This window comes from Gossypium hirsutum, chromosome D05, assembly GCF_007990345.1.
Source record: "Gossypium hirsutum isolate 1008001.06 chromosome D05, Gossypium_hirsutum_v2.1, whole genome shotgun sequence".
In the NCBI taxonomy this organism is placed as follows: Eukaryota; Viridiplantae; Streptophyta; class Magnoliopsida; order Malvales; family Malvaceae; genus Gossypium; species Gossypium hirsutum.
The window spans coordinates 16,884,401-16,899,246 of record NC_053441.1 but is presented as its reverse complement, the minus strand read 5'-3'; the positions used below and the strand labels follow the sequence as shown (position 1 = coordinate 16,899,246).

The 14,846-nt window shown below is 31.6% G+C and overlaps 1 protein-coding gene across 1 annotated transcript; it reads left to right on the top strand.

Annotated features, from left to right (window-relative positions):
* Positions 1-9,960: 9,960 nt before the first annotated feature.
* LOC107905495 (indole-3-acetic acid-induced protein ARG7) lies at positions 9,961-11,049 on the top strand. Its single transcript, XM_016832152.2, has one exon. The coding sequence runs from the start codon at positions 10,166-10,168 to the stop codon at positions 10,628-10,630; it is 465 nt and encodes a 154-aa protein (XP_016687641.2). The 5' UTR covers positions 9,961-10,165; the 3' UTR covers positions 10,631-11,049.
* Positions 11,050-14,846: the final 3,797 nt, after the last annotated feature.

Sequence of the window (14,846 nt, the reverse complement as noted above, 5' to 3'; positions counted from 1 at the left end):
CAATTCGGCGGGTGGGACCCTTTCCAATTAGGAAAAGTGGCTACCACTTTTTATTTCTTTCGGGGCACAGTCCATTGACCATCCATATTTGATAGGTAGATTTTGCCCTCGTAATTGGGTTGCATACTTGCATTGGCAATTACGAATCCACAATTGGGTTTCTTTCATTTGAGCCCGTTGCCATGATTGTTTATGCCATTTTAGCAAATTCCAATTTTTCGCCATCGTGGTACAAACTAGTTGAACAAAACTGTAAAGGGAGAAAATACAAGAGTGCTATGTCTACCAAGTTGATAACAATCCGAAGACAAGGCTTCCTTTTAAGGAAAGATAGGGTATGGATGGGCTTTATAGCAAGCAAATGATTGAGATTAGTATTGGGAATACAGCTTTTATATGGGTAGCAACAAAAGCATTGATCATACAAAAACTAAAAGCGTAGGTGGGATTTGAACAAACGAGGAAATACGTACAAAATAATGAAGAAATAGTATAGTAGAACAGTGGAACGAGTGATATTGGTAAAATTAGTGAGCGTGATGACGAGCGCTTGAGAGTTGGGGGACCAAGGGGTCCAACTCCAAGGCGTGGCAATTGAGAGCGACATAACCAAGAAAAAAAAAAGAGCGTGGTATGTAGGGAACATAGAATAGAAGCAGTTTAAATGTAGGCATGTAAGGGGACATCAGCTTCTGAAACCCTCTGATGAGAGAGAGATTTTACTCCCCATTTTTGTCTCTTACTGGCCTGGCCTCCCCTTTTCTTCTATTTTTCAGGAAATTGTCTGTCACTTAGTTGGTCCAGGCATATTCTATTTCTTTCACTTCCATGTTTGTGGAGGTGGGCCGAGACACAAGGCTGCTTCCTGGGTATTTCTCAGTGCAATTTAGCGCATGGTAATATGGCAGCCCAATGGCCCATGTTGTAACCCAGGTCCAAACATATGTTTCCAAGTTTGCAGCCCAACCAAAGGCTCATCAGAGACACTATGGAATATTATAAAGTGGTCCAAACATCTTCCTCATACTGTTCGTTTCCTGAAATCTACTTCAATGGGGATCCCATCCCACAATAATTTGCTCACAGCTTGAAACATTGCTGTTGGATGGCGTTGATTACGCAGTGCAAAGTGGTAATAAACTTTGGTTCTCAATAATATTATGTTGCAGCGGCACAACACCTCTGCACCTCATCAGATTTGTGTATCTAACCATACCCTGAGTGAAAAGTGGAGGAAAACTGTGTTGGTTGATCAATCATTTTTACGATGGTTTTAGGGTTTTATCCAAAACAATTAACTCGATATGAATGATATTCTTTGATGATTTTAATTTTTTTTAATAACTACATGCAGTGACATAACCAAAGGGGCTGATAGAGGTCTTGGCCTTCCTTAGTTCAATGAGATGATTGCATTTATAGTCTCTCTAAAATTATATGATTCAATTTAATCCTTTTTAACTTTTGATTAAATAAAAAATTCATAATTTTAATTTTTTGAAAATTTAATAATTTAATTTAAACCTTTTTAATACAAAAAAAAAATTTGACCCATTAAAATTTATAACCTTGATCCTTCCTAAACAAAATTTCTAACTTGAACTAGTAGCCATTATCTTAGTCATCCTTAGAAACAAAAGTAGTAAGTTAATTAGAGGGGAAATAGTGTACACTTACCAAATCTGATTACAGCAGCAACCTTTTCTAAAAGAAGAGGAGAGGAGATGAATTTAAAGATTGATGAGGCAGAATGCAATAGCTAAAAAATCCATGCGTATCTTATTGCAATATTCTTCATCTAATTATTTGGTTCAATGATTAAGTTTGACGGTTGATGATGCAAATTATTGAGAAACCACTTTACCGATATGATAAATTTAAAGAGCACCCAAAAAGCAGACATTTAAAATAGAAAACAAGCATATATATAGCAACCCAAAGAAGGTCATATGATGGCTTGGAAGCATGAAAGAACGGGGACCCTATGGCTTTTGGGCCCTGTATTTAGTACGGATAATGGGGTTTGCTTGGTTGTCTTAATCTCTGCACACATTGACCCAACTCACGTGAATACATCCTTTATTATGAATGTCTCATAGATTTCTTTCTTTCTAGTATTCAAATTAAATTTCGATTAAATTTAAATAGGGTTTAGAAAGTCACTTAATAATTAGATTTGAATGTCATTACATGTAATTATATAAAGGCGGTATGTTTGGGTAACTACTATAATTGGTATGGCCTACCAAATTGAGTGTAATTGGAGCACCCCAATTACACTTTTCAATTATTTGGGAGGGTAAGAATTGAACTAATTAAACCGTACTCCAATTTTAAAAGTTATTTTTATACAAATTATAAAATTATATATATGCATGACATCTATGAGTATTTGGGATGATTATGGTAAAAATTTTCTTATATTATAAATCCTAAAAAAATTTTGTATTTTATAAAGTTATAACAAAAAATATATATTATTTCAATCACAAAAATTTCTAAAGTTATAATAAAAAAGTTTACTATAAAAAATAATTTGCATGTTATAAAAGTATTATAATATATTTATTTGTTAAAATTTATGGTCAAGTATGAACTTAACTTATTTATGTGTCCATAATATATATTATAAAAATATTTTATTTATTCATTAAAAAATATTATAGTTTTTTTTATCATAATTTATTTATAATAAATAACTTTTAAAAGTAATGACAAAGAAATATATTATTTATACAAAGTGTTATGAAAATTTTGAAGAATTTATAAAACATTTTTTTATAAATGTTAAATATTATAAATTCTATATTATTTTGACTTAATTTACGTATTATAAAAAGGGATATAACTTAGTATAAGTCTTTATCCGAATTAAGTTTATATAAGTTTTTATGGTTAAATCTATAGATTTTTTGAACTGTGGACCTGGATATTATAAGGTTGATGCTAATTATGCAAATATAAAATGTTTACTTAAACCATATAATGGGGTATGATACCTTTTGAGAGAATGTTGGTAGACACAAGCGCCATAGACAATTTGCAAACTCTTTAATTTGACACATTCAAGGTTTCGAAATGTGGTTAAGATGACATTTGTTGTTCTAAAAAAAATTACATATTAATAACATCACTTTAGTATAGCATAAAAAATGTGGATCGTACTAGCATATTACAATATGTTTTATAACTTCAATCATAGATGAAATTAACATGATCCATATACTCTAGAAGGAGATCTTGATAATCTTAATAATGCTTATTCAAATTCAGATGATGATGAACTCAATTAAGGACTAACAGATGATAATAAGAAAGATATGTTAAATATTATATATGGAATAACCCAACAAATATGCACTATTAAAATTAGATAAAATTGCATATGATGTTTATTTTTTTATTAGTAATCGTATTATCATTTACTTTTTCGGATAAACATAATTCACATTATTATTTGATTTTAATTTTTGTTACTTGTTTAAAAATTATTTTTATCACTAACATTTTTATAGTAATTAATAATTTTTAAAAATATAAATTATATAATTGCGTAATTACATTTTGTACTACTAAATATTACATAAGGAATTACGATGTAATTACACATTATCGCCAAACATGTATAGGAAATTACAATTATTTGTAATTACAAGAGAGTATAATTACTAATCTAGTACTTACACTTTCATTCAATTGCCCCGTGTTGTCTAAACAGACCCTTACAATTAATTCGAGTTAAACCCGAGACGTGGTTAAATCTCTTAAGGTAAATTTTGGATATAATTTTTTAGTATAAACGTTTTTACTTTTTTAAATATTAAATAAATAAAATTAGCCCCCGAATAGTATTCGTTCTTTATTAGATACATTTTTTTTATGAAAGAGTTATTAGATACATTTTTTTAAAATAAAATTGAATTAGGTTTTTGGAATGAATTTATATGTCATAATTGATTTGTCGAAAAAAAAAACAAGTTATAAATATGTACATTCAAAAAATTATATATTATATGTACATTCAAAAAATTATATATTATATGTACATTCAAATATATATTTTGGTCAAAAAATTATATATTATATGTACATTCAAATATATCTCAATTATATCCCTATAAATATATTTATATGCAAATATAAGTTTTAAAATTATTAATTAGGTTGCATAGTTTAATTTAATAACTTTTAATTTTAAATATAATTATGGAAAAATTAAAAGGGTTAAAGATAAAAAAAATTTAAAAATTAGTTTAAATGTCAAAATTTTGTACCAATCAGTATGGGTCGATACAAGCTCGTATTGATCGAAACGAGCTGAAAGACACCAAAATGGCCAAAACTCACTAAAATTTTGATTGAAACAAAACATAAACTGCTTGGTATCGATTTAAAACCAGAATAATATGTATTAATCGACATGACCGGTACCGATTCGATTCTCACTACAATTTTTTTTTTACAAAAATTATAGTGAGTGAAAGCGTAAAGGAAAAACAACTACAATTATAATTATTTTTTATGGTAAGCCAATGGCTTTTTTTAAATGTTAAGATACTCTCTCTTTTTTCTTCCATCATTTTTTTACAATTGTTTTGCTATGAAAATCAGTTAATTTAGTTATAATATGTTAGTTATATTATATAGTTTTAGTATAAAACTTACATATATAGTTTACTTTAATAAAACATAATAAAATATGTTAATTAAAATATATATAAATTTAGCTTTTAATTCATATCAAATATCGAACTTTATGTATTATTTTTCTATCTTCAATCTTATTATTTCTAAATCTATTAAAGATTTGGGGATGAAATGTAGCCCTCCCAAAGCCAATTCTATATAAAAAAAAGTTGTTGTAGCTCTAACTTTCATGTGTGCAGTGGAATCTGTGAGGATTAGTTTTCAGAAATGAATTAAAGATTAGCCAACAAACATTCACCGTCCAAGATTTTGGGTCAGGAAAAGATGCAACAAAGGAGAATCAGAAATCTTACTTTAGCTCCGCCCTTAAGGAGTACATGACATGGGAAAGGGCAAAAGTTAGCAAGAGATGGTATGGAGTTTTGAGCTTTATTTCGGGGTTCACTTTGTAACTCTAATAGTAGCTGATTGTACGTGCAACATCTGCAATGTTGTGTCCTTTCGGTCGCACACTTTTTACTTTATGTAATGTTGTGCTGCTAATGATAAGCCCCGTCACTCCACTCCACTGCCTAACCATATGCTTGAAAAGCATAAGCAAAACCAATCAAGATAATTAGATTTCTGGAAAATGAAACCTTGTCACAACTTGTCAAACTCTCCAAGATATTTTACACATGCAGAAACAAGGTCAAACATATTATATATATAATTTTTACCTTAAATTTGGAAACTATGTATTTTTTATTACCTTTATTGTTTTTTTTATTCTAGTATTTAAATTTAATAATTAGATTCATTTCAATTTTTGAACTAGAAAAATATAAATTTGTTGATGTGGCACACTTAAGGTGTCACACATTAAGTGTGCCACATCATCAAATTTGAATAATTATATCAATGATTGAACCGATCTGACCATTGGTTCTCAATTTAATCGATTCAAGTGCTAAACTAACAATAATTAAATAATTAAAAATTTAACAAAATTTAAAGAAAAAATGAGTAAACTACAAAAATAGTCACTTTTATTTACCTCAAATTATATTTTAGTCACTTATGTTTGAAATGTTACGTTTTAGTCACTTACGTTATCGTTTTGTTACGAAGTGGTCATTCTGTCATTAAGCTCCGTTACCTCCCTAACGGCAAATCCTACATGGCAATCCAAATGGATTTTAAATGCCAACTTGTATGTCCAATTGGGATGAGAATAGTTTTTTCAGTCAAAATGGAAAAGAAAACTAAAAGAAAAAGGAGACAAACAATTTTTCTTTTCTAGTTCAAGGTGTAATTAATTTAAAACTTTATTTAATTAAAAACTTATTCTCGTTCTAGTTGGACATCCAAGTTGGCATTTAAAACCCATTTGAACTGCCACGTAGGATTGCCGTTAGGGAGGTAACGGAGCTTAATGGCAGAGTGACCACTTTGTAACAAAACGATAATGTAAGTGATTAAAACATAACATTTCAAACATAAGTAACTAAAATATAATATGAGGTAAACAAAAACAATTATTTACCAGTTTTTGTTAGTTCAACCTACCCAACTACTAGTTTTTGTCTCAGCTTTTGTTTTTTACCAGTTTCGAGCAACTTTCAATTTAATTTGTTTAACCCTTTTATTTAAACCAGCATATCAATCAATTATCGGTTTACTTGGTCCGACTGATTAATCCATTCATGTTTCAAGAACAGTGATCACATCACCAAATTTTGATGGAATCCAAATTAAAGACAAAAAAAATTGTCCCTTAATTAATAGAGCTTAACAACCCTTAATTAAGAGGTTAAGGGATTAGGTAGAACATATATAAAGGAGTGAGATTCCTTATTAACAAAACAAGACAGACAGAGATTGGTAATGCAAAGTTAGGAGCAAAAAGTGAATTAGTACAGTTTTAACGAGAGGAGTAAAAAAGTAAACACACGTCTTCATTGCATTCCTTCGGCTTATTAACCCTTTCATTTCTTGACTAAGCTTTTCAATCCTTTCCTTCTTCTTTTGTCCTCCCTCTCCCATCACCTGCCCAATCAAAGAATCTTTCCTACCTTTATTTTGTATTTGCATTATCACTCCATACATTCTACTAAAAGAAACTGTACATACATAGTAGGGAGCTCTAAAATTATGATTTGATAGTTGTAACTTTTTTTTTCCAAAATTCGATAGTTGTAACTATGGCTTACCGATATGCCATGTATATAAAATTTAAATCCCGTCAAATATACATAATTTAGAATAATATTGTAAACAATTCAGCCGTTGCTAAGAACAAATTTTGCATAATCAAAATGGTGCCTGAGATAGTAGGCATTTCTTCGTGCACTACTAAATGGAAAATAGAAATCATGCAACACACAAGAAGATTATTACGATATATATGCAATTCGATTTCCCTGCATTTGCGTAGCCTAGTTCAATTAGAAATATGCACTCCTTTAAACAATTACAAAATGAACGACTCAACCACACACACCGTGATCATTCCATTACCTTGTACTTTAAAGATATAATACTCTCACCACTATGATAACTCCTATAACCACAACAAAAGGTTTTACTGTAAAAATAACACTCTTACATTGTTATTCTCACAAGGATAGATTAAGTGTCTAACTCTATATATGTACATTCACCTAGGCAAGTCTCTCAAATATAGATTTTCATTTTGAGACTTGCTTACATATAAAGATCTAATACAATCCCACTAAAATAACAATTTCATGAGAATAATACATTATAATAACATATAAAGTAAATATGGACTATTGACAGCTCATCCAATCGAATCATGATCCAATCCAAAGTCCACGATCCAAGGGATTATCTTGGGAAATTTCGACACAATCCAATCACCGAAATAATATTCTCAAGCAGTACAATATTCCATAATTGAGCTAAATATTCACCATGTAATTAGCACAACCCAAACATACAATTTAATAAATATCAACACATAAATATGAAAATAGTCTCATGAGTGGTGACTGCCTCTAACACCAAATCACTAATTTAATATTTTTTTAACAAACATAAAACACAAAATTCAAGAATGAAATTAAATAAATATTAATCTAAAAAAATTCATTCCACAAAATAGATTTCATCTCAAAAATTTTCAAACCTCTCTCAAATCTCAATATTTAGCAAACCATTATTTTTTTCCGGTGACGAGAGTCTCCCACCCCGGTGTCTCCCCTTAGCCTCCACCTTATTGCTCTAAAATGCCCCCCTCTTTCATGGTAATTTTGGTCTCAACAAGTTTTTCTTTATAAAAAAAAAAGCAAAAATATATACGTAATTATTCCTGATATTATTATTTTATTCAGGAAAGGGTGACTTCTGAAGATTGGTGATGGTGCCATGTCAGCTTCCTCAGACTGACGTCGCATAACTATAGTCGTCGAGTCGAGTGTAGTGTCTCCCATTTAAGGTTGTCCGCCACATCGATCATTGCCAGTCACAGAATTCAGGAGTCTAGATTTTTTGCCTCTCCCATTTTGATGCTGCAAATATTTATCTTATTTGTTCTTATTATTTGAGCTATAAGTTAATGTAGAGGCTAATAGGGTTAATAGAAATAATTATTGCAAGAGAAACGTTATTTATTGTTGTACAAACATTTGAATTATTATGAGCAAGGATAAAAGAAATCTAGACTAATATATTCCCTAAATCTTTCAATATCTTGTTGTCTAAATGGAAACAAAATGGGAAAATTATAATAAACAGGCAACAAAACAACTAAAGCCGAAATAGTTAATATGTTGTGTGATAATAGAGTAGATATTATTATAGCTTTATGTTTGCTCAGCACCCTCAAATCTATTTATTTATTTCTTTTTTTCCTACTTTTTGTTCTTAATGTTGCATGTACAATGTCTTTGAGGATGTATGTAGTTAAATCCAAAGACACATGCAAGTGGAGGTTCTTTTTTATTTGTATAAATATGTGCAAATACTATATGACGTTTGGGGGATGCACCCTACCCTCCAATAACATGCACGTGGACCCATGTATCCAATAGCCTCATCTTCACCATTTTAAGGGATATTCATAGTAGATAAACTCTTTTATTAGGCAGAAAATGGCAAAATGATTGAATTTTTTTATGTCACATTAAAAGCATTTTTGCGGGTGAATTAGAAAATAAAGAGGGTCAATGAGTGATTAAGATGGCAGTTTGTTTTGGCCTTTGGGAAAATAAACAAAGGAAGAAAGGTGGGGCATGGCCGCACATGGGGATTGGTCAGATATGGAGAATGCAAAATTGTTGCTTTAGGGGGGAAGTGCTGGACTTTTCCATTCTTATGGGTTTTTTATTATTCTTTTTTATGGTTAAGGAAACAAAAGCATCTTCAAATTGACCCAACAACTACTTTTAAGACCAACTCTTTTTCCAACTATGCATGTGGTGGGTTTTTCTTCTCTCTTTTTTCGACTGTGCGTTTAAAAGAAAACCCATTCAAGATCAAGTCTCGTGGGGTTTAGTCTTTCCATTGTTCCATATATGTTTTACGTAATTTATTAATGTAAAGGTGTGAACAACTGAATTAAACGATAGCGGCTAATTGCACAAAGATTCACGATGTATGTACCCATGCATGTGCCATGGCTTTAACTACATCTTTAATGTTGATTCAGTCACTACTAAAGCCTTGGGAATCTTGTCAGAAATATATATATATATGATTTGCTTAACTTGAAGCTTACTTCAAAGAAAGCAGTGTTGTTCGCACTTCTTGATTTTGTGCTGTTACTTTGGCTACTATACTGAAAGGTTACCATTATTGGCTGTTTAAATATTTGACTTGTAAGTTCTTTGCCTTACCATTAATTTGCATTAATATATACATATATCAGAGAAGGAAAGAGTTTATATTATCCAACTTTAGAGTACATATCGAGTCAACAATCACTTTAGTGTCAAAATCAAAGCACTTGCATTGAATCGAAAATGATTAAATCTAAATAAAATTTGATAATATAGTAATTTTAGTATCCATTCCTATATAAATTGATATTTAAATTGTATACTCATATGAGTAAAATGTTGACAGTATTTTAAAAAATTAAAAAAATGATTTGGTTTATAAATTAGGGCTCGACTAGTAATTCCCACATGGCCAATTAGAGAGTTCAATGAACCAAAAGCAAAATATAGAAATGTTTGAAACAAAATTATGGGATTTTTTTTGTCTTACTAAATTTTATATTAGTTTCACCATTATTATGCTACAAATATCGAAGTTATATTGCGAAATCCCTACAGTCTGCCAAAAGACATTTGGGAATTGCGATTTCAAGTTGCTTCACCAACCATCACACTGCCTTGTAATTATCTCAAACTTTAAGCCCACTTTCTCACCCATTTTTCTATAAAACCTTCCACCCTTCAAAACCATCAATCCCTCCTTCCACAAGTCCAAAGCAAAGTCAAGCCCGAACAAGCAGAGACTGACTTTGTTTTTTGGTTTTTTTTATATTTGAGATCTTAATTTTCCCGGGAAAATGTCGGCGGGGCTTGGAAAATGCGGTAAAATCCGCCACATTGTGAGGCTTCGCCAAATGTTGCGGCGGTGGAGGAACAACTCCCGCATGTCGGCCAGCCGCATCCCATCCGATGTTCCGGCGGGGCACGTTGCGGTTTGCGTTGGGACGAGCTGCAGAAGATTCGTGGTGCGCGCCACGTACCTCAACCATCCCATCTTTAAGAAACTCCTTATCCAAGCCGAGGAAGAGTACGGCTTCACTAACCAAGGCCCATTGGCGATCCCCTGCGACGAGTCAGTTTTCGAAGAAGTGATCCGATTTATTTCTCGCTCGGAGTCGGGTCACTTCGGTATGTTCGTGAACACCGAGGACTTTAAAGTGAAGTGTCACGTGGGAAGGAGTAAGCCTGATTTGTGGACAGAATCGCGACCTTTACTTCATGGGTTTAAAGAAGTAGTGGGAAGAGAAAGACAACGGTTTTGATTCTATCTCGGGATTTTGGACTCGGCTCCTGGATAACTCGAGTCAACAGCTAGTTACGGACTACTGAAATAAGTGAGCCGGCCGAGCTGAGGAGGTGGCAACTAAATATACCATATAAGTTGATGAGGGATGGTAGTTTTAAAATTGCATGTAATTGGTTAAATTTGGGGGGTGGTAAAGGAAAATAGCTCCGGAGAACGTGTGGAGATGGCAGAAAAGGCGGGTGAGTTATCGCCGAGTCGTCCCGGTTCAAATCGTAATGGAATTGGAGGCAAAAGAAAAAGGTGAAGACGTTGTGACAGTTGAACTCTTGAAGAAGGTAGAAGGAAAAAGAAGATGATTGTTAAACAAAAAACACTGCTGTACATTCTGTAATTTATTGATTGATGAAGTCAAATATTGTAGTGGTATTCCGTCAATTATGCATCCTTTTTTTTTCCATTCCACCTTTGATTTAAACTTTTCTATTTTATGTTTTGACTTTTAAAATAATAACAATTAAGGAACCAGTTACACATGAAAAACTAGTCCCTTCTCATAACTCATCATCGCTTTATCTCTGTTTTCAGCTCCTTTCCGTCTTATCCTTTTCAATTCCAGAAATTAAGCAGTAGATACTGTTTGTGCTGTGAAGTTTTCCTTTACTTTTTCTTTTTGGCTAAATTATAAAAATAGTTACTTTTGTTTGTCTCCGATTACATTTTAGTCACTTAAGTTATCGTTTTGTTACGAAGTGGTCATTCTACCGTTACCTTCCTAACGGCAGTCCAAATGGGTTTTAAATGCCAACTTAAATGTCCTACGTGATGGTCCAAATTAAATTTATTTAATTAAAAACATGTTTTCATCCCAACAACTTGACATCTAAGTTGACATGTAAAACCCATTTGGACTGCCAAGGACTACTGTTAGGGAAGTAACGGAGTTTAACAGTAAATTGAACACTTCGTAACAAAACGATAACGTAAGTAACTAAAAGGTAATATGAAGCAAACAAAAGTGGCTATTTTTATAATTTGCCCTTTCTTTTTTAGAATTTTTGTTTTGGCATTTTTAGCAATATTAAGGTTTTGAATCTTCAAATATCCAAGTTGGAATCTCATAAATTGTCATGTGTTAATTTTAATTAAGGGTCGAATTTAAAATTTAAAAATGAATTGAAATATGAAAAATATTTTTGTACAATACTTTAAACTTTTAAATAAAAAATAAATAAAGGCCACTTAAAAACGCTGTAACCAATGCCAATAAAAATAATACTCAATCCGCTTGATTAGGAGAAGTTGAAACAGCCGACTAAGACAGTATTTATCATTCCATTAAAACAAATGGTGAGCAGGATGATAGTGTGGAAGGTTCGTAATTCCGCCGGCAGCCAACAAGCTTCAAGTTTACTGATCAACCAATAATGGGCAAGCAAATGATGGGTGTTAAGTTGATAATTATGATAGTTTTGATTGATTGGTAGCCCTAGATTTTAGCCATGTTCTGAAAATCAGATTAAATTACCCCTTCAATTCCAATAAATTAAGAATTGATTGATATATTAATTTGAAATAAAATAAAATAAAATTAGTAGAGAGCTAGATTAAATTAAAATTCGATGATGATTGAATTTTAGTATAAAAGAAAATTAATGCAATGCAATCAATCATTATTCCTACTCCAAAGCACAAGTACAAGCTCATCGCCAGGTGTATGTTGAATTTTGACCTTACGAGTTAATTAATTCCAAAGGGTCATTTGCACTATACCATTGACCTTTCCCCTAATTGCCTCCTCTCCCAGTTAAACCTACACATGTACGTCATGAACCAGATAGAAAAAAAAAGAAAAGAAACTCAGTGTCAGCTTATAATGGGTGAAGCCCTGATGAACTCATCGCATTGATGTTAGATGGTGAGGGGGAGACTCAAGAGGCCCTAAAGACGAGCTGCGTTGTTTAAAATCTTGCTCCATATATATATATATATATCGACCCACCGCATACAACAAAAGACAATCCCTGCTGAAAATGACTAAGAAGTTTAATTAGTACTTGAAAGTAATCTTTAGGAGACGAAAACATGTGAAGATTTCGAGTGTTGTGTGTTGCCAAAGCTGGGAAAAGAGAAAAATGGAGGTCGTAATCAAGGACACTATTATTAAAAAGGGTGGTCGGAAGGAATCGTAGAATAATAGGAATAGGGAATAAAAGGAAGGCATTGTAGAAGATGCAGACGTAGTGGAGCACTATCCCATAACTTTCTCGGGGGAAAAAGAGGGTGGCTTTTCACTATGGGATCAGGTTAGGCAGCCCTAGTTTTGCCTTTTTCTATTATTTCTATCTATTTAATTTGTAAAAGCTTGGACGGTATAGTTTGATTTGTGGGTTGATCTTTTAGTTGCTTCAAGTGCTGTCACTCCTATGCCTGCCTCTAATATTACTTTCAATTTTTTTAAAAATTGGGTATAACAATGCCTATTTTTATTTTTTAAAGAAAAATATGATGTACTTATATTCACATCTTTCTAATCGATACATCACAATTTAAACTTTTTATCATCTTAATATTGTAAATATTTAATGTGCTATTATGGTTAATTAATTTCAAATCATATGTTTTATTGTCTATGTTATTCATAAACACACATTTATGTTCTAAATTCATGGTTTTCACATATAAAATGATATTAAATTCCGTGTGTAATTTGTCCCAACAGAGAAAGAAAATTCCCGGACTAAAACCTATGATTATTCGCTTCATTCAGGGTCAAAACGTGGTATTTGCATTTTACATGAATTGCTTTTAGATTATTCATTGTATGGAATCCAAGATGCCCAAACTTAAATTCCATCCCAATTCCCCATTCGAGTTCCTATCATGAATCCAAAAGCAAGAGCCCATTATCATATGTACGCCTAATAACACTCTTTTTTAATCTGTAAATAGAAAAGCCTATTTCCTTGAAACTAGGCTCAAAAGCTGGCTATTCGAACAACACAACTGGACCACTGCCTTCTAATTAAAACAAGATAAAGAAAAGGAAAGAGTTCATTGTTAAACTGAAACCAACCTAAACATTAAACAATGTAGTAATATATAGGAGAAAGGGCAAGAATTCTAATCACAACAGCCGGTTGTTGGATTCAACTAAAGAGAGCTTTAATCTAAATCTTGAATCTCACACTGTGGCTACTTATTAGTGGCACGTTCGGCAAAATAAAATAAAGGACCAAATCTCTAGCGGTTGACATTATTACAAACTCATGCCATTGTATTGTAGCTATGGGCCTAAGCAAATTATGGGAAGTTTATTGAAGAGATGGATGATTAATGTTTTATCATTTCATAATATTGGGTCCCTCGCCAACCAAAGCCCCGAAGGATGGCAATTTTGTTATGTTGCTTCCTTCGTTTCCTTGCTTTAAATTATTCATTCATTTTGTCTTTTAGTCTAAATCAATAACTTTTCATCATATTTATTCTTTGACTTCTCCAACCTATAAATAAGAGAATAATGCACTTCAATGCACTTGAACTCACGTCCTCTTACATTGACAACAAAGATCAATTTAAAATTATTAATTTCATTAATTGTTAAATATATTTTAAGAAAATAATTTCTTTAATGATGATTTCCCATTATGAATATCATCTTTCAATGTGAATATCGATATATCACTTTTGAAACTTTTGCACCTAAAGCGAAGAATGATGTTCAAAGCATTATTATTATTAAACATTTCAAAGTTGTCGATAGGCAGTTCAGCGTGGCTTGAGGCTTTGTAGTTTTGATGGCTCGGTTTTAATTTTATCCTTTGTAAATGTTATATATATATATATATAAAGTTTTATATGGGTTTTTGTTTAGAGTTATTTTAATTTAGTTTTGGATATATTCTAATTTTGAGTCTGCTGTAGTTTATATTGAATTATTTTTGGTTTTTATTATCTGTGATTATAATTATAAATTACTTGAAAAATTAAGTAGGTTTGTATTTGATTTAGATTTGGTTTTATATAAATTTACATATATTGCAGTGATCAATCTAATTATGTCATGTTGTTTTGGAAGATGATTGATGCCTATCCTATTTTTGTAAATGTTTGTAATGTTAAATAACTTTTTTCTCATCCGTCCAAGACATTTAATTTCATCAATGTGTAATTAAAGATAGGCATTAAAATATTAAGAAATAAAGGGAATAGAGAGTTAAAAAAATTTTTGGTTA

Bases quoted from the DNA above. Each gene is read 5' to 3' on its own strand.
- LOC107905495 (XM_016832152.2), top strand. From the start codon at position 10,166: ATGTCGGCGGGGCTTGGAAAATGCGGTAAAATCCGCCACATTGTGAGG.